General features: G+C 41.4%; 1 protein-coding gene across 4 annotated transcripts; it reads left to right on the plus strand.

Moving 5' to 3' along the window:
• Positions 1 to 193: 193 nt before the first annotated feature.
• si:ch1073-335m2.2 (msx2-interacting protein) lies at positions 194 to 18,872 on the plus strand. Of its 4 annotated transcripts, none has more exons than XM_042504815.1 (15): positions 194 to 424; positions 1,687 to 2,001; positions 5,082 to 5,558; positions 5,738 to 5,889; positions 7,268 to 7,468; positions 7,632 to 7,783; positions 7,870 to 7,995; positions 8,102 to 8,215; positions 8,315 to 8,428; positions 8,526 to 8,626; positions 8,884 to 16,282; positions 16,557 to 16,625; positions 16,720 to 16,914; positions 17,014 to 17,172; positions 17,833 to 18,872. In XM_042504815.1, the coding sequence occupies exons 1-15, from the start codon at positions 342 to 344 to the stop codon at positions 17,962 to 17,964; spliced, it is 9,789 nt and encodes a 3,262-aa protein (XP_042360749.1). In that variant the 5' UTR covers positions 194 to 341; the 3' UTR covers positions 17,965 to 18,872. The 4 variants fall into 4 exon arrangements, with proteins under 4 accessions (XP_042360749.1, XP_042360756.1, XP_042360764.1 ...); XM_042504822.1 differs by having other exon boundaries at positions 5,085 to 5,558; XM_042504830.1 differs by lacking the exons at positions 194 to 424; positions 1,687 to 2,001 and adding an exon at positions 2,217 to 3,690.
• The last annotated feature ends 1,117 nt before the right edge of the window (positions 18,873 to 19,989 follow it).

The following is a 19,989-nucleotide window of genomic DNA, read 5'->3' on the forward strand; positions in this document are numbered from 1 at the left end:
CTCGCGGGCCAACAGCGCGTGACTCCGCAGACAAATGTTGCTCGCGTGCAGAGTGATTCTCTTGAGGAAATTGCGTGCTCACCGTTGAGTACTCGTAACTGTCGGGCACGCGAGCTCGGGGTCGCGCAGCTCGCACCCCAAACCACCATGATCGAGTCTCGCGCGCGTTCACGTGCACGGATCGAGGACGCAGCAGCTAAAGCTAAGCGGGCAGCAGGCTACCAGGCCCAGATTATTCACGGAGTCCACCGTCGTTCATTTTGTTCAGGCGGACCTCCGACCGGCAGGGATTAGAAACGTGCCGGATCATATGAGTGTGAAGGGGGGAAGACTAGCGCACGATGGTTCGGGAAACCAGACACCTTTGGGTGGGAAATTTACCCGAACATGTCCGAGAGGAGAAAATTGTGGAGCATTTTAAACGGTAGGTTACGCAAGAGGGATCCTCTGTTGGCGAAGCAGCCCGCGCTAGGTGCAGCAAGCTAGCAGCGACGGGGAGCCTGCGACCGATGCTAACACGGCTAACGTTAGCATTTTTAAGTTTTACGAGGCAGGGGGCTCCTTACGTGCTGCCTGTGCTATGTTGCAGCACAGTTATATTTGTTGAACCGAAACGACGAGAATGAAACCACTTAAGTGTAAATGTTTACTATTTGTAATATTTGGCTAACTTTTGCTAAAGCCAGCAGGCATGTAGCTAGGTTTGCTAGCCACCGAGCTAACACCCGACCAACCAACCATTTTGTGGGAAGTGAAGACGTTTTCATAACCAGTACAAGCCAAAAGGCAGCAAGCGTCAGCAGGTCAAATAACACCAGACCGTGACTTTTGTTATTTAAGGCACTGGAAACGCGTGACTTAAACGTTTATTATCTGGTCAACAGTGCGATTAAAGGAAAGGAGGAAGGTGGAGAAGTCAAAATCTGCGACCGACCAGAGAGCTCACCGAGCTGATACTCAAATGTTAGCAAGTTGTTGAGCCGCTTGACGTCGGTAGCCATCACTAAACTCGGCTCAGTGTTTTCTAATTTTGCCAAGCTACAAGTAAATTTCAAACCACGTTTTGCCCCTGCTCGTAGGTTACCTAAGTATTTGACATTAAAGACAGCTAGCAGCATCAAGTTTTATGCTTTCCCATGTTTGTAGCAGTCATTTAAAACCATATAATCTCATAGTTTTTTTACGTTATCTAAAGGCCATCTAAAGGTTTGTTGATGAGCGACTCATCAACAAACACGTCAAACAGTACATCCAGTCTTCGCTAATGCGAGCTATTGCAGCCTTACTAGCGGTGTGGTGACAGCTGTGTTTGATGAAATGCTTTTTATAGTTGTTAAACACTGCCATTTGACATGTGTTGGCCCCCAGAGGGACATTTGCTTAACCTTTAAGAAACCCCTTAACGCTCCCAACAATACTTGAAAAACACAAAATGTGGTCATCCAACATGAGGATTTCAGACACCCTTCAAAACACTTCCTGAGCCTCAGACAGTTCATTGTTGTTTAACGGTCGTTAAGTAAATGTTAGTGTTAACATGCTTTGCTTCATAATTGAAATGTGGTCATTACTGTTTGCTTTTCCTATCACTGCCTTTTCTTAGTATTTACCAGACTGACATACAGAGAAACAGTGTGTGTATGTGTATGTAATTTCCTCTTTGTTTTCATTGTAATTTCCTCTCAGGTATGGGCGCGTGGAAAGTGTTAAAGTTCTTCGGAAGCGAGGGTCAGAGGGTGGTGTTGCAGCCTTTGTGGATTTTGTGGATATCAAAAGTGCGCAGAAGGCTCACAATGCTGTCAACAAGATGGGAGACAGGGACCTTAGGACTGACTACAATGAACCTGGGTCAGTCCCTAGTGCTGTTCGGGGCCTTGAAGACAGCTCCCCCTCGAGCAGTCGAGACGTTACAGGATTCTCTAGGGGAACAGTTGGTCCAGTGTTTGGCCCACCTGTGTCCCTTCACACCAGAGAGGGACGTTATGAACGGAGAATAGATGGGTAAGTGGACACGGCCTCCCCTTAAAATCCAGGGGAATCTAGGTATTGGATAGGAATTAATCCTAAACACATAGTGGGGTTATTCGTGAGGGTTACATGCCTCAAGGGGGTTGCACAAAGGTAATTAGGGATCGTTCCACTTTTCATCATAATTGACTCGCCTTTCCCATGGGATCTATGTAAATTAACTACACATTATCATTTGGTAAGGTAACTATATATCAAGGTTTGACAACTGGTTTGGATATTACATCTGAATGGAATATCCTGGTGAGTTTGGATTTATTACATTTTGTGGGAAACTACCATGGGGAACATTTGGATATTTTTTAAACACTTTCCTCCTAAGTATGGGATCTAACCTCGATTTTTACTTGGAATCGCTTGAAGCTGGAAGTAAATTCCTATTATGAAGGATGTACTTTTCTTTGAAGAATCTATTCAGGTAATATCACGTCAAGGATCTTGCATCTCAGGTTGTCAATTTTTTCCCCCCTCTTGGCCACTGTCGATGGATGGACTACTTTTTCTGTTTTTTTTGTGTCTGTGGATTTGGCCTGCTCTGGATTTAAGTTTTGAACAACTGGATGGAAGAATTGTACCTTTGTTACACATCTCCAGAAAGACAGATGTAGTGTGTATATCCTAGGGTATCTAAGTCAAATTAAACTATATATAATAAACACCTCTTGTCCCAAAATATGGAAGCTATACCAAGAAGACGGCAAGAACACAGAGGATCCAAACAAGTTTGTGGAGCTATTCGTGTTTTACATCGATGGCCATGAAGACACATGAAGACCACATAGTTGGGATGTACCCTCCTGGATGTACGCACCCCATGTTGGATGTACTGATGTTGACCCTAGTGCGGATAGGTGTAGCTGCCATTCATTTGGATTACTCGAGTTTGGATTTAGCTGTGTAAGGCGTCAGCTCAGTGAGGAGAAGAGCAATTCGAGTGTGTAACAGAGAACTGAAGACAACTTTTTCAAAGGAACTTGAAACAATACTGTGAAAAGATGAAGCCTCCGAGTATATACACCCCACGAGATCCTTGGATTGTGGAATTAAGACATACCTGTTAGCCCATGAGGAGTTTATTTGCTGTGATCTAGTGTCTGTGAGTCTACAAGCTAGTAAACTGCGTGATATTTTGAGTGGAATACGTTTTTCACCTGTGTTTTTTTTTTCTCCACCTAACCTAACTTTTGGAACTTACTACTTCCTCATACTACAAGACAAGATTGGATGTATTTTCCATTCGACAACAACTCACTGTATAGTCAAACTGGAATTCCCTGAATTACACAGAAGTCCATCATCCTTTTTTTTTTTTTTTTTTAAAAAAAAAAGAAACCCAGCATATTTATTTATTAACTTCTTATTTTCCTTTTTTTTCAACCACATGTCCAGAAATCCATAAAGAGGTCCATTTCTGTGATTTTGTTTTTCCCTTTTTTCCATCCAGTGAAGAAAATTAAGTAGCCAAACTGTGGATTATACATCAACAATCTACCGGCCTGGTGCTCCACAGTATTTGAAGATTACGAGCAGTACGATCCAAGAGAACCGTTTTTGCCTAATTAGATCAATTGATTTTTCCACTTGGTTTTTCATTCGGGCTCTCACATTCTGATCCACCTAGATTTTATTTGGATTAGTTTCGGTAACTTCTTTTCCAAAAAGGTTGGTATTGCTCTGCCCTCTGCATATTTTCTTTCTCTAACATTTCTAAATGCTTTGTCTAATATAAGGTTTTGCTCTGCTGTTAGGGAAATGATTAATTTGATGCAAGAGAAGAAAAAACTATATATCATAAACAATGCATATATACAATACCTGTATGTATTATTTGTTGTTTCTTTATGCAAGTGCCTCTTTTTTTCCAGCATCACATAAATACAACAAAGTATTGTTTTCTCATTAAATACATTAATCTGAACTGCATGGCATTTCACATTTAAGTACCACACAGTTTCTCGATTAGAGAATTGACCAGTTGAGTATTTAAGCAAAATGATTGATTTTGATTATGATATGTTCTTTTTCTTGCCAGCAATAATTCATGAACAGTCAGCCTCTGAAATCAGCTCCCCTGGACACCAAGAGGAGCCAAAAGTGCTCACTGTTTTTGTTTTTGCAAATGACAGGAATTAAAATACACTAAGAACAGCATTTCAACATTGCTGAATTATATGTTTGCACGAATAATCTTTAAAAAAAAAAAATTAAAAAAGGTTTTAGTGACAAAGTCTGGGGAGGCTTTGGTTTATATGACTGCTTATGAAATTACAGTGTAGAAATCTGTGCTAGTTGGTAGTCATGTTGCTTTCAGAAAATGAAAATGCAATTTTAGGGTGATGACAGTTTAGCAGTTGGAGCAGCATGGCACAAGCCGAGTCACTTTTATTCATGCATCCCAATATCACAAATCACACATTTACTTTCAGGGGCGTACAATCTGTACAGTATACGACATCCTCTATCTGTAGAACCTTGTTCATATTAGTGTTTACAGACTGTGCCAGTATTTGATAGGTTGACCCCATTTTATCTTGGAGTCACATCATTCAGGCCTATTTGTTTAGTCGTGAGGAATCTGGTATTATTTTTCTAATCATTGTTGACACTTCTCTAGTGCTGAAAACAATGTTAAATCCCTAGTGTCACATTTGAATGAAAATATCATGCAACTTTTTTGTAAAACTTGTTGCTGAAAAGTTTAACAAATGTTAGATTGAGTACTTCTTTCATTAGTCGGTCAGTTGGATCCTGATTGAAGAGACATGTTTGGTTTTGCTGGTGAAAAAAATCATAAAAATGACAGACATGAACTTTTCTAAGACAAGAATCATATGGTCTCTTCATTAAAATACTGTCACTGCTCTTAATAAGAGTATTACACTACACAACTTATCTGGCCTGCTCTTAGCTGTGTCTTTGCTGTACAGATTAGGATTTTCACTATTGTGCACTTAAATGCCAAATCGTTTCAATTTAGGACTTTTTTTGTTTGCCTTTTCTGTTTTGAATCATAGTAACTCTCTTTCCCTCTCTACCCTGTTATTATTTCACAGTAGCTCAGAAAGCCGTGAACGTGCTTATGATCACAGCCCATATGGACACCATGAGCGGAGCGGCACCTTCGACAGACAGCGTCACTACAATGCTGATTATTACAGAGATCGTTCCATGTTTGCTGCTGCTGGCCCAGGAAGCAGTGCTATCGGTGGAAGCTTTGAAGCATCAGATCCACATTTTGACTCTAGGATTCGAGACCCTTTTACTCTCACTAATTCTACGCGGCGTGACCTATACAGAGATGACAGAGGACGGCGGCCTGACAGAACCTACCATCACCGCCGGAGCCGATCATCTCATTCCTCACAGTCAAGGCACCCATCCCCACAACGGACCACAGGACAAACTCCCAAAACTCCTCATTCCCCTAAAAGAGCTCCTTTGTCCCCTGGGAGAGGTCCACGATCTCGCTCACGCAGCAGGTCCTCAAGCTCTGATTCTGTCAGCAGCACCAGCAGCACGGGCAGCGGCAGGTGTGATATTTGTTTTGTTATAACATTGAGGGTTCATGTTTCATGTGTTTGTTGATTGGATTTTGTTCCTGGATAATCCATCAACCGGTATCAACAAATACTTTTTGACTCAGACAGGCAAATGTGTAATCATTATTCTCTGGTTTTCTGATCTCTTAAATCTTTTTTTGTGACAACAGCGACTCAAACAGCAGCTCAAGTGATGGCTCTCGGGCGCGCTCTGTTCAGTCGTCAGCTGCACATGCCCCTACCTCCTCTATGGGGCTTGACTCAGATGAGCCACGCAGAAGCTTTGGAATTAAAGTGCAAAACCTACCTGTGCGCTCCACAGGTGAGTTTCTACATGTCAGCCTCTCAAAAAGTCATACAAGTAACGATGTTCACTCTTTATACTCACTCAGAAACATCAGTAAACTGTCATGTTCTGAAAGGACTTTATAACATATTCTTGTCCGTAACATTTGAAATACAAAGTGGACGTTTGAGCACACAGAGAAAACTTCAGCCAAATCAAAATTAAGTAGCACAGATAGATCAAGTGACCCTGACCTGCAAATCTATGTTTATGATAGTGCTCATTTAACTGTAATGAAATGAAACTTTATTGGTTGCCTCAGCAAAATATAAAATTGAGGACAAAGATTCATCACCTAAAGCACTGTTTTAATTTCTTAGGGATCATATAGAGTAAGTGCCTCCAGTTGTGCCATGATAGCCATTTGTGTACATTTTTAGTCCAAATATATCTATTTGACAAGAAAAACTAGACTGTACCTGCCAATAAAGTTTTTACAACATGAACAGTTAATATGCACACTTTTAGATGCATATTTCCCTGCTCGTTTTTATTCCTCTTTCATGTGTGGAATTGGATATTGTATCAAATATACAACGAAGCTGTTAGAAATGTTACAAACTGTGAAGTTATAATTCAAAATCAGTCAAGTTATTGATTATTTATTTCTTCTTGGTAGCCTCTTATTTTTACACATATATTCTGCTATTTGGTGCTTGGTAGCCATTCATTTTGGATGTCATCCCACTGGTATACAGGTCACCCCGCTTCTAATATGACCACAGATGTCCTCTTTTCAGTTTACTCATGTAATTATAGCAAAGGTGATCACACTACAATCTTATACTCTGTAACTTCACATTTAAAATGTTAAAGTCTTAACTTTTGTGATTTATGTTTTCCTGTTAAAACCAAGGCAGTTAATATCACCTAAACAAGAAAACAGTGTGCACGGGGTTCAACAGCAGTTGGCTAGTATCCCATGTCAGCAGAATAGCAAGTTTAATTAGTTAAAAACTTGAAACATCCCAATTAGGATTTATTCACTGCTTTAGAAAATTAAAAAAAAATCATAATAATAGTGTATTGCTGATTCAAGCTATGGCACTCAACCACAACTGGAACTTTGGACATTTGTCAGCCAATCATATCTGCTTGCCATCCACATTAATGTCACTGTCCCAAGTATTGTTGAGTGTTAACAGTGACTTTGAAAACAAGCTGAAGGGGGGAAAACAACCAGCCAGCAAAAAGGAAAACATTATTTCCAGGTTTATGTGCACATATATTATTTTTAGATCCCTTGAGCTGATGATTTTTAAATTTTGGAGAAAGTGTTTTGTTTTGTTTTTTTTGGTGCTCTTCTAAATGGTGTGCATTGGATGTTGATCTTTTTTTTTCTCCTCATTTGCAGACACTAGTTTAAAAGATGGACTTTTCCATGAATTCAAGAAACATGGGAAAGTGACTTCAGTGCAGATCCATGGAACATCAGAAGACCGATATGGTTTGGTGTTCTTCAGACAGCAGGAGGATCAAGAGAAAGCCCTTACTGTCTCCAAAGGAAAACTGTTCTTCGGCATGCTTATTGAAGTCACTGCTTGGAATGGTCCTGGTGAGTGATGACAAATAAACAAAATAGTATTGTGTTACATACTTGTTGACAACAAATGAATTAACAAACATTTTTATAATACTTTGTTTTTGTGCTGGTGATAGATAATAGGGGCATGACATTTAGCACCATCAGTAATATTATGGTAACTCTCTCCCCTCAGAAACAGAAAGTGAAAATGAGTTCAGGCCCTTGGATGGGCGGATAGACGAGTTCCACCCAAAGGCCACAAGGACACTGTTTATAGGCAACCTTGAGAAGACCACCAGTTATCAACAACTCCTTGATATTTTTCAGCGCTTTGGAGAAATTGTGGTATGCTACTGTTTGAATGTGTACTGTAAATTGGTACGTTTTACATTTGATAAGGGGCTCTAAGTATTCTGTCTTTTCTCCTGAAGGACATTGACATCAAGAAAGTAAATGGAGTTCCCCAGTATGCCTTTGTGCAGTATTCTGATATTGCCAGTGTCTGCAAGGCCATTAAAAAGATGGATGGAGAGTATCTGGGCAGCAACAGACTAAAGGTAGCGTATTTATAGTAAACAATAGTAACATTTCTTGTCGGTGTAGGTTTTCAGTCTAATGTGTCGTGTGAATATACTATGCATTTTGTTCTCTTTCTCCTTGCAGCTTGGGTTTGGGAAGAGTATGCCCACAACATGTGTTTGGCTAGATGGTTTGGCAACCAGTATTACAGAGCAATACCTCACACGGCATTTTTGCCGGTATGGACATGTAGTTAAGGTAAGGTGTTTTATTTTTACTTGCCTCAGGCTTGGTACTTTTGATTTTGATGCTGTGTAGCTTTCAAAATTCTAAATGTATCTTATTGTCCCATTTTAGGTTGTATTTGATAGATTGAAAGGGATGGCCCTCGTCTTGTACAACAACACAGATTTTGCTCAGGCAGCTGTGAGGGAGACCAAAGGTTGGAAGATTGGTGGCAATAAAATAAAGGTAAACAACAACTATTGCCTCCATTAGTGAAATGTGTTTTTCTTGCTTGTATGTGTATGTATTTATGAGTGTTAACTTTTTAATTTATTTTTGAAAGGTGGATTTTGCAAGTCAAGAGAGTCAGATGGCATTCTACCGATCCATGCAGGCATCTGGTCAAGACATTAGAGACTTCTATGAGATTCCTCCTGAACGACGGTATATTGCATGCAAATAATTATGTCCACAATTAAAATTCCACAACTTGGTCAGTTAATTTAATTTATAAGATTGCTATTTTAAATGAAATATCCTTGACAAAACATTTCTGATATGAGGTGATAATCTTTCAAATCACAGTTTCAAGCCAAATTTCTGGCACTGCAATTTCATAAAATTATTGGTTAATTATTTAGGTAAATGATATAATAGAATTCATTACTTTTCTCTTCTTTTTCTCTCATTTTACTCAACAGAGAGGAACGCAGACCTCCATATCATGAATTTACAGCAGAAAGGGCTTACTATGAGAATATACGAACTCCTGGCCTTTACCCAGAGGAGGCTAGAAGAGACTATGCAGCTCGCAGCAGAGACCGTTTTCCTGAATTGGAACACTATCAGGCAGATCACTTTGACCCACGTTATCATGAAGATCCAAGAGACTACAGGGATTACCGAGACCCTTTTGAGCAAGACATTCGAAAATACACGTATATTCAAAGAGAGCGAGAAAGAGAGCGAGAACGCTTTGAGGCTGACCGCAGCAGGTGGAGCCCTTCCCATCCAAGACGACCAGTCACTCCTGCTGTATCGCCTTCACCATCTGAGCGTGCCCCCAGGGACTCAGAACGACGGGTTTACAGCCAGTCCTCTGAGCGAAGTGGTAGTGTTAGCTCAATGTCACCACCACACTTTGACAAATCTGAGAAGACCCTGCTGGAACATGCCTCCAAGAGTGACAAGAGTGACAAGAGCAGCCAACCAGATCGTGTGGCAGGTGCTGAGAAGACCAAGCGTGCAAAACGAAAAGAAAAAGGTGATAAAGAAAAAGCTGAGAAGATTAAATCAAGGAAAGCAAAGGGGCAATCTCCATCCAACCCAATACCTGACACAGAGCTTGAGAATGCTTTTGATGGAGGGTCTGGAAGAGGAAGAGGATCAGACCAAGATGCTAATGATAGGCAGAAATGCAAAGGGGATGGTGAATCTCTTACTGGAAATCAGTTGTCCTCTGCTCATCATGACTCTGTCAAAAGTGAAAGATCTGAAATGAGTAAAAGCGAGACCTCTGACTTGGATGGAAAAAATCGACTAAAGAAGCATCTAAAGCCTGATATTGGAAATGATGGGAAAGATTCATCAGTGGATTCAGATCGCCTTGCTGCAAGAAAAAGGCGCTTTGCTGATTCTGGTGGAAGGACTATTCGTCAGAAAAGAGGCAGACATGAAGAGGAGGATGCTATTCCAGCAGCTGACTTTGGTGCTAGTGCCACATATTTGAAAGAGTTGAACACAGACAAACACAAAGATTCTCAGCGCAGAGATTCAAGACTCAAAACGGATAAAAGTGGCACTCAGAAGGATAGTCAGGAGGACCTTAGAGGACAAAGAGAGAAGTCAGAGGGATCTTTGGACCCCCTGGAATCAAAACGACATCCAGGGCACACTTCGTCCAGAAGATTTTCACATGAGGGGATTACAGACCAAAGCAGTGTGAGAGAACAAGAACACCATGCTGCTTTCAAATTTGGTACTCAGACTGCTGACACTGAGAAAAGTGTTAAGAACAAGGAAGACCATGTTGACATTGACCTTTCTCAGAGTTACCGCAAGCAAATGGAGCAGAATAGACGGTTGCACCAGCTGCAACAACAGCGTGAGTCTGACAAATCTGACAAACCAGGAAGTCCACAGGGAAGTGAAACAGAGGACTTGGAACATCGCAGTCTTGTACATGAAGTTGGTAAACCACCTGAAGATGTCACTGATAATTTCCCGTCTCACAAACTAAAGAAACAAGACCAATTTGAAATGGACTCGGGGATTAAGAGGGAGCGTGTCTACAGAAGCTTTAGACAAAAAAGTGAAGATCCTGACTGGAACAACATCTCCTCTCCAGGACATCAGCATTTCTCTCAACATGGAGATGAGGAATTTGTGGATCCTTCTCAGAAAGAGTTAGGTAGAAATGAGGAAAAAATTCACTCAGATCTAGAGCTATTAGTCAAAAGGACACATAGCACACAGGTAAACAAGCCAAACGCGTCTTTACTTAGTGTCGAAGAAGAGCAACAAAAGAGATGGGAGAACAGAGTTAAACAAGACTTGTTGCCTGACCTGAACTTTTCTAGAAGTCTAAGTAAAAACATTCACAATCGCAAGCGTTTAGAATATGGTATTTGGCATGACTTGGAGCCTGGGGAAGTACGGTCTGACTCTGAGGAGGACAGAGAGAACAAACCCCATTCTCCTGTGCCCTCCACATCTATGCCTTTTTCCGAGAGGCCAAGGGTTGACAGGTTTTCAGACCCTAAACTAGCCCATCTTGAAAGGAACAAATTCTACTCCTTTGCACTTGATCAAACCATAACACCTGATACAAAGGCTCTGCTAGAACGTGCAAAATCACTCTCATCTTCCAGAGAAGATAACTGGTCATTTCTGGATTATGATTCTCACTTTGCAAGTTTCCGCAACAGAAAGGATACTGAGAAGGTCGAATCAGCACCAAGACCTACACCCTCCTGGTACATGAAAAAGAAAAAGAGTCGAAATGGATCTGAAGACAAACTAGATGACAGGAAGGAGGAACCTAAGCCGGAGGAACAAGAACACAGGGAACTATTTGCTTCTCGCTTCCTGCATAGCCCCGTCTTTGAGCTTGACTCAAGACGGCTGCAACACTTGGAGCGCAAACATGAAGAACCTGAGCATACACTAAACCAACAACCTGGTCAACAAGGCACAGCGGATGGTGAACTTGACTCAGGGCCAGTTGTCCTTTTCCATAGTCGTTTTTTGGAACTGACACGACTGCAACAACAGAAGAATAAAACTCATCAGTTGCAAGAGCCAAAAGTAGACACTATGACCACGGATGATAATAAAGTGGAAAAAGCACCTGTGCAAGAGCAGCAAGCTTTGCAGTCACCTGAAACCGAATCTGTTATAGAGCCAGAAATTAAACCTATCAGTCCTGCTGAAGAGCCAATTACTGAACCGAGACTCACCTATACTTCTGTCACCAAGTCTGTGGATAAGGACCTTTCTCCACCAGAAGAGAAATGTTTTGCGTCAAATCCAGCCCCTGATCCATATACCCCTGTGTCTGTCATTAAGGATGAGGTAAATGAAGAGGTAAAAGAAAATGAACCTGTTGTACCCATGCACCACCCAATAACTGAGGCGCCATCTGATTTTGAGCCAACAGCACCCGAGCCCAGTTATTCAGTTGATAGATGTAAACTTTCTCCATCTGAAGGGAATTTGGATATTGTTACTGAGGAGGCAAAACAGCTCTGTACAGAAAAACCTTGCCGTCGTGACTCTCATGAGGAGTTTGTTAGCATTTCAGAAGCAGAGGTGGATCCTGAGACAACACAACCAGAAGTGCCTGAAGCCACTAGTCCCATACTGCCTACGCTTGCAGAGGAAGAAAAAGAGAAAGAGACCCATTTTGCTTGTAAGGCAGCTGCAGAACCTGAGGAAGAGAAGAAACCTCAAGTTAATAAAGTGCAGATAGCCACTGATAATGACACAAACGATGAGCCAATCTCACCTCAGAAAGAGCCTAAAACAAAAGAAATGAAAAATAAAAAGGGCAAACAATCCCCAGCTCAAGTTGCTCCAGCTCCTGTCATGTCTACCTCTGGTTCTGAGAAACAAGCGACGCGCAAAAGTGAGCGCATTGACAAAGAGAAGCTTAAACGCGGATCATCCCCAAGAGCTGAATCAAAGTCCACAGGCAAATCTCCTATTCATGGAACAGAGCCTGATATGTCAGAGCCAGGCATATCAGCAGGCAGAGCAAGACGAAGAAATGTTAAATCTGTGTATGCCACCCCAGTTGAAGATGAAGTGCCAGTTCGTTCTGGAAAGGAAATTACTGAGTCACCACGTTCTGCACGAAAGCGAGGTACTGACAAAGATACAACACAACAACAAAATATTGAACAGGACCAACCTGCTCCAACCCCTGTTACTAAAAGGGGCCGTCCCCCCAAGAATCGCAGACAAGGTGATGAGAGTTCAACAGTTAAAGTGGAAAAGTCAAAAACAGAAAATAAGGACATAGATTCAAATGAATCAGAGGGTGGGGAACGAATTCAAAAAGTGTCAAAAGGGAAAACATCCCCTCATGGCGCAAAGGGTTCATTGAATCCAATGTCTACAGTCCTAGGATCTGGATCAACAAAGAAGGGGGAAAAAACTGAGTTGGGCGAGGATGATGATCAAGAAATGGATTTCACAGATGAAGATTCATTGGCTTTACAAGTTTCATCAAGTTCATGCAAAGAAGATCCATCAAAAGTTGAACAAAAGAAAGAAGAGAAAGACAAACAAGGAAGAGATACAGGCAAAGATAAAGATGTTCTCCATGAAAAACCTTGTGAGGGTAAATCAACTGGTAAAGAGACAGATTCTCCAGTCTTAGAAGAGAAACCTACCTTGGAGAAAGACAGAATTGTGAGAGGAAAAACCAAGTTGACAAGGACTCCTAAGTCTCCTGTTCTCAAGAACCTCAAAATTAGACTTAATGTGACGGAGGTAAAAGATCTTCTTCAGTTAGGGGATGATGAACTTGGGAATCAAGAGGATTCTTCTAAAAAGTTAAGATCTGGTGACCACAGTGATCATGTTTCAAAGTGTACTAATGCTGACAAAGAAGGCTCAAACAACGATGAAAAGGAAAATGCCACATTGGAAAAAAATGAGCTCCAGGAAACACCAAAAAGCTTAATTTCCAAGGAGGTAGAATTGGAGCAGGCTGTGAAGAACATTGCTAAACTTACAGATCCAGCTTTTCCAACAGAACCACAGACACCACCTGTACCACATACAGAAGTAAAAAGTGACCTAGAGGAGGAAAAACCCTCTAATCCTGCTAGCGAAACAGAGCTCATGGCTGCTATTTACTCAATAACTCCCGAGGATGGAACTACATCCTTAAACCAAGCACCTCCACCAAGTGCAGATGTTGGTTCCGAATCTGAGATACAAGACTTGATTCCGCCTGCCAAGGATGATGAACCTGAAGCAAATACACCTGCTATACAGGAGGAAACTGTCTTCCCTACCACACCCAAAAAGGGTACCAAGGGAAGACCTAAATCAAGTAAACGTCCTAAAGTCCAAAAGCAAATAAGAAAAGATTTAAAGGACAGTCCTTTAATAAGTGAGGAATTAACAACTCCTTTATCAGATTGTCCACCTTCCAGTATAAATACTGTTCCTGCAACAACTCCATCAGCAGCAACTGCTGCAGTTATTACTCCTACTACTTGGAAACAAGAACCTGGCCCTTTAGCTGTAAAGGCCACAGATGGAATTGCAGAGTCAGAGTCATCTTCTGAAGAACAGACTCAACATCTTAAACCTGTTACCCCACTGTCTAAGAGTCCAACATGCCCAAAGCCTCAACAGGTGCCACCTGAGTGCCCCTCTCCTTCCCTGTCTCCACTAGCTAACAGGCCAAATATCAGACCCATTCAAACAAGTAGAATTCCTGTCTCTCCACCAGATTGGCGCCACCAGTCCAAAGATACAGGAGTCTCCTCTTCGCCTGTCATGCCGTTGGCATCCAAGGAAAACCAACCTCTATCCTCAGACTCTGACAATGTTGATATTCATCATGGCACGAGTGACTTGAGGCAGATTCTTATGAAACACAAAAATATTTCATTGCAAGGCAGTAGTTCCATTCCTACTAACCAACCTACCTTGCGAGATCAGAACCTCCCCGAAAGTAATACTCTGTCAGCTGTTGTGCCAAATAAGTCACCACTACCCGGTAGTGGAATGGCAGCTCATCCAGCTCCACCTATGGTTCGACCCCCAGCCTCACTACCCTCTCCGGAGACAAAGTCTGTGATCTCTGTTATTGCATCCACTGCAACCTCTGTTATCAGTCGTGTTTGCAACCCTCCTGAACCTGAGGACAAAGTAAACATGAATATTGGAAATCCATGTTTGGACATGACTCTACCAAAGCCACCCTATAGGCCCAGCAAAGACGATACTGGATCATACCATGGGCCATCTGTTGGTGAAGAGGGGGGAAGTGGTGCACGCTTCATTGTTGAGAGCCCCACTCTTGGTACAGGATCTTGCTCGGGTCTAAGAGTTAATACATCTGAAGGAGTGGTAGTGCTGAGCCACTCAGGCCAGAAAACAGAGGGACCCCAGAGGATTAGCGCAAAAATAAGCCAAATCCCACAAGCAACTGCAGGTGACATGGAGTCTCAGCCGCTGGTATCCATGCCCCAGATAAAACAGGAAATGTATGGTCATTCTCATTTAGGAGTTCAAAAGGGACCCCCGTTGCAGACAGATCATGGGCATCCTGGTAAGACGTCGTCAACTTTGTCTTCAATTAAACAGGAAAGCACAAGTTTGGAAAAGATGGACTCTCCTTACCAACCTGGGACTCAAGTAGTAGTGAAGCGTCTCACACAGAGTAACCAGCAAGCTATGAGTTACCATCAAGAGTACATGCCAATAAAACATCAAAAGAAAATGGACAGTGCTGATCCTCACAGTACAGATGGAGCTAAACCGCCCTGGACCTCTGCTGTAAGTCCTGCAATAAGCCCCCATTTGCCCTCTCCACCTGGCAACCATGTAGGTTTTGTTGCAGCGGCTGGTGACAGAGCTCCCTCCCATATTAGTGGGGTGAAACAGGAACCGCGGTCCCCTCGCAAATCAGGTCATCCACACTCTCCGTTTACTAAAGTGTCCTCACCCATAGGCTCCTCGTCACCCAAGGGAATACCAGTGATGTTATCTACTGGCCTTCCTGCCATGCAGCAGTTTATTACTGGTGTACATCATCCAGAGCAGTCGGTTATCATGCCTCCTCACAGTGTACCTGGAGGCTTGGGGCGGATGTCTCCTCACCGTGTTACCCAGTCAATTCCAGTGGGGCATCTTGTCCAAGGAGATGTTCGGGTCAATACGCCACCTCTCTCTGTGATGAGCTATGGGATGCACAGTGAGCCTCTTTCCACTCCCTGGTCTGGTCCAATGCAGCCACGGCCCACTTCACCCCAGGCTGTTGGCAGAGACAAGGTTCTCAAGGTAAATCCAGGTTCTTTGAGGAGTCATGAAGTGGAACAGGAAGAAGCCAGACGCTTCCACCAGAATCCAGGAAGACAGTCTGCACAGTTAAAACCAGAGACTATGCAGTCAGATCCTCGTGGGCCTTTGCGGGGTAGTGTCCAGTTGGAAACATACATGGCGCAAAGAGATATGCGTGTCCTCTTGCACCAACAGGGAGAGCGTTTGAGCACAGACCCTCATTCTGGACACATTCAAGAGACTCTTCCCCCCTCTTCAGCACCTTCCAGCCTACCCTTATCCTTGTCTCCAAGAGCACACGTTTTGCCTAAAGGTGTGTCCGAGAAGGATATAACAAAGCCATTAGAGGCAAAGAGGCCACACTCTCCTCTTCCAAAAGATGGGATGATGGGAATCAGACAATCTGGGCAAGCAATGGCATCCCCACAGAGAGTTCAGTTAATGCCACCTGGACCCAGTGGCTCATTCCCAGAATACTCGGGGATTTACTCAAACCCAAGAGGCATCCATTCTCAAATACCAGAGACGTCACCTCTTGGACTGAACCAGCCACCACTGAACGTTACACCAACTGTGGTGAGTTCATGGCACTTAACACTCCAGTTTAGTAGACCTACAACAGTCCTGCTGTAAATCCTGCCACCAAAATGTTATAATGTTCAGTTTTTGTTTGGACTGCTTTAGTGTGGTGTTTATTCAACTTTATGGTTATTTTGAAAGCTGTGGTTTGGTGGACAGTAAAATCAGGCTAACTGAGTAAATATGTGAATGTGGGCTGATATACTCATGTTACAGAAACTGTGAACACCGTGAAACCGTGACACATTACACTATTGTCTAAAATCCTTAGGGTGCAGACCTCCAGACAAAACCGGATGGTAAGATGACGCAGCCTGTTAATATGGTGCAGTTGCTCACGGTAAGACACAACTCGCAACAGTTAAATGGATGGTCTGAACAAGAGCTGGCTGTGTCTGACATGCTTGTCTTTGTTTTCTCTCACATATAAACAGAAATACCCTATTGTGTGGCAAGGCCTGCTGGCACTAAAGAATGACACAGCTGCAGTCCAGTTGCATTTTGTATGTGGCAACAAAGCTTTGGCTCATCGATCCCTACCGCTGCAAGAAGGGGGCGCATTGCTCAGGATTGTCCAGAGAATGAGACTAGAGGCTTCACAACTGGAGAGTGTAGCCCGAAGAATGACAGTAATTGTTTTGTTTTTTTTGGTCCTTCTTCAGTTGAGTCATTTTCTGTTTTATTAAATGGAGTCTGCTCACATCACATACATTTTTTCCCCTCAACAGGGTGACAGTGACTTCTGTCTTCTCCTTGCTCTGCCATGTGGACGAGATCAAGACGATGTCCTAAACCAAACTCAAGCTCTTAAGGCTGCTTTCATCAACTACTTGCAGACAAAGTTGGCTGCTGGTATCATCAATATCCCCAACCCAGGTTCCAATCAGGTGAGATACTCAGTTATGTCAAAAGTATTTTTTTCTCTGTAGTCTGTGTCCATGTATGTTTTTTTTATACTTTAATAAGCAGGGTTCCCAAGGCTCCTTAAAAAGTCTTAAAATGCATTGAATGCATTAAACCAAAAAGTATTGCCTGTATCTCTAAAATCAATCTTAGAAAAGTCTTAAATATGTTGACACATGCAGTTTCATTTTTTTATAAAGTTTTATCATACAATCTCAGAAGAATTGGAAACATTTGTACCAAATGCCTCAAACATTTACTTTATGCAAGTCAGGAACCAAAAGCACTCATTTTGTTTCGTGCCAGGATGTTTAGAGCAGAGGATCTATTGTCAGCTAGATGACACGGGGAACTGTAGATTTAAATCGATTCAGTGTATTTTATACAGAAAGTTTTTCAAATTGGTCATAAGGTGAACCAAGGCAGTGAAGTGCTGTAGCAAGAGTGAGAAGTTCAAAATCAAAGAAGATCAAAAGAATGATCTATTTTTTACGTGGCATTTTAATCATTATTTCTTTGTTTTCACACAAACAGTGCACAGGACTAGAGGTATAATCTCTAATCTTGAAACTCCACTATGGTATCAGATTGGTAAATTCTTTGTAAAATCATGTGTGCAATCAATGTTTTCTTTGTTTTTCCAGCCTGCCTATGTGCTACAGATTTTCCCACCATGCGAATTTTCGGAGAGCCACTTATCCCAGCTCGCCCCCGACCTCCTCAACAGAATCTCCAGCATCTCACCACACCTCATGATTGTCATCACCTCTGTGTAACCTTCAATGAGGCAAACCCTATCGTTGATGGATATTTTTGCTTATGAGCCTCAGGAAACCAGAGGAATATGAGATTTTTTTTTTTTTTTGTGGACACAGTGGGAATGTGTGGGATATACCCCACCAACGCTTTTTTTTTTTGCGTCTTTTTCTTTCTTTTGTCACTCCTGTCTGGTGTTTTTGTCCTTCTCAAAAGAACTCAGGGATGGACCAAACCAGAATCAGTCTTATTTGACCATTTCTCTGCTGTATTTCTATTTATTGGAGTTTTATTTTTAATGTTCGGAGATGCTCTGAAGAAAAAATCAGGATGTTTGATGATCACCAACGAGTGACTATCTGGGTGGCCTTTTTTTCTTTTATCTCTCTTTTATTGATTGTCATATTCGTTTCTTCGCAAGAGTGGATCATACAGGCTGTTGCATCACAATGGCTAAAAAGACATTTCAACATGTAATTTTAATTAATTATGTACAGACTTCCTCGCCCAGGCTTTCTTTAGAGGAGGAAGAATTAACTTGTAAAACTATGGAGACCCTGTAGAGGACCACGTTCATTTAACAGCTCCTTTAATTCCACCAGCTCTGCTCATTTTCTCACTACTGAAGCAGTTACACTTCGGGCACCTGCCTTTACATTGAACAAGCTACAGTGTGATTTGGGAGTTTTTGAATACAGGACTTTGTAAATATTTTAAATATTTAAACTTTGACAATGGAACTTGGACAACATGACAGAGACTTGAACTCTGGGGAAAAAACAGGACAGAGTGTGGAAACTTAGATGGATATCCTTGATTTTTGGGTGTAAATACTTGTAACACAAGAAGATTGGCAAACTCTCCTGTGGAGTCTGCTGATGGCACTTCATATTTTGTAACTCAAATAAAACAAACTCCAAAACTTGAATATTTAAGAGATATTCCTTTGTTTTTTATGTCGCTTGGCATGAATGTTGATTTTTATTTAACTTAAGCAAGATGTGTGATTTCACTCACTTTAATACTCAAGATATGCCAGTCATATTAATCCCTGTCATAATTGTAAGAAAATCATCTTGTTAAGTCAGAAAAAGAAACAGAATTTAAAACTACCAGCCGCATATATCAGTATTCAAACAGATTGCAAGCATTTGAATGCTTGTAACTTTTTTATTGATAAAAAGCAAAATTCTTGATGTTCTTTAAAATTATTCATGGTGGTCATCACCATTTGCTGATGCTCTTTTGACATATCAATTACTTTGACAAACATGACTTGCCTCAAATGACTACATTTGTTTTGAATTTCTATAATATCTGTAATATATCCAAAATGGCATAAAAAGTCAAAGTATAGTATGTTGTCCAAAACAACAAGAAAGCATAGGACAATGTGTAATCGAAATAGCATGACAAAATCATAGTACAGTATGCTTCAAATACCACGTTGTCCAAAACGGCAAAATGATGCTAATAATAATAAACAAAAATAACACTACAAATGACATAGTGTTAGCATGAGAAACCCATAGTCTAACATGTCTCCCAAAAAAGCAGAAAAAAGTCATAGCATACTATGTTGCTCAAAATAGTATAAAAAAAACAATAAAATCATGTCCCACAAATGAGCATAAAAATGTCAAAGTTTATTTCGTTGTCTAAAATAGCATGAAACGCATAGTATAGAGTGTCATCCAAAATAGCATGAAAATATCACAGTAAAGTAAGCCTTCCAAAATGGTATAAAAATAAGTCAGTGTAGTACGTTTTCAAAAATGCAAAGAAACCCAGCTGAAAACCAAATAAAATAGCATGACGAGACACGTTTCGACATGCCATTTTATGTTGTTTTTGGCCATTTTTGCAACATTCTGTGCTATGACGTGTCTTGGCACGCTCTTTTTAATGTGGTTTTCAGCTGTTTTGGGGATATGTCATTTTTTGACATTTTTTCCATACTATAGCCTTGCTTTCTGTGTCATTTTTTTGATGTTCCACATTATGGTGTTCCCGGCTTTTTTTTGCAACTTTCTATGCTATAGTGT

This window comes from Plectropomus leopardus, chromosome 2 (genome assembly GCF_008729295.1).
Source record: "Plectropomus leopardus isolate mb chromosome 2, YSFRI_Pleo_2.0, whole genome shotgun sequence".
Lineage (NCBI taxonomy): Eukaryota > Metazoa > Chordata > Actinopteri > Perciformes > Serranidae > Plectropomus > Plectropomus leopardus.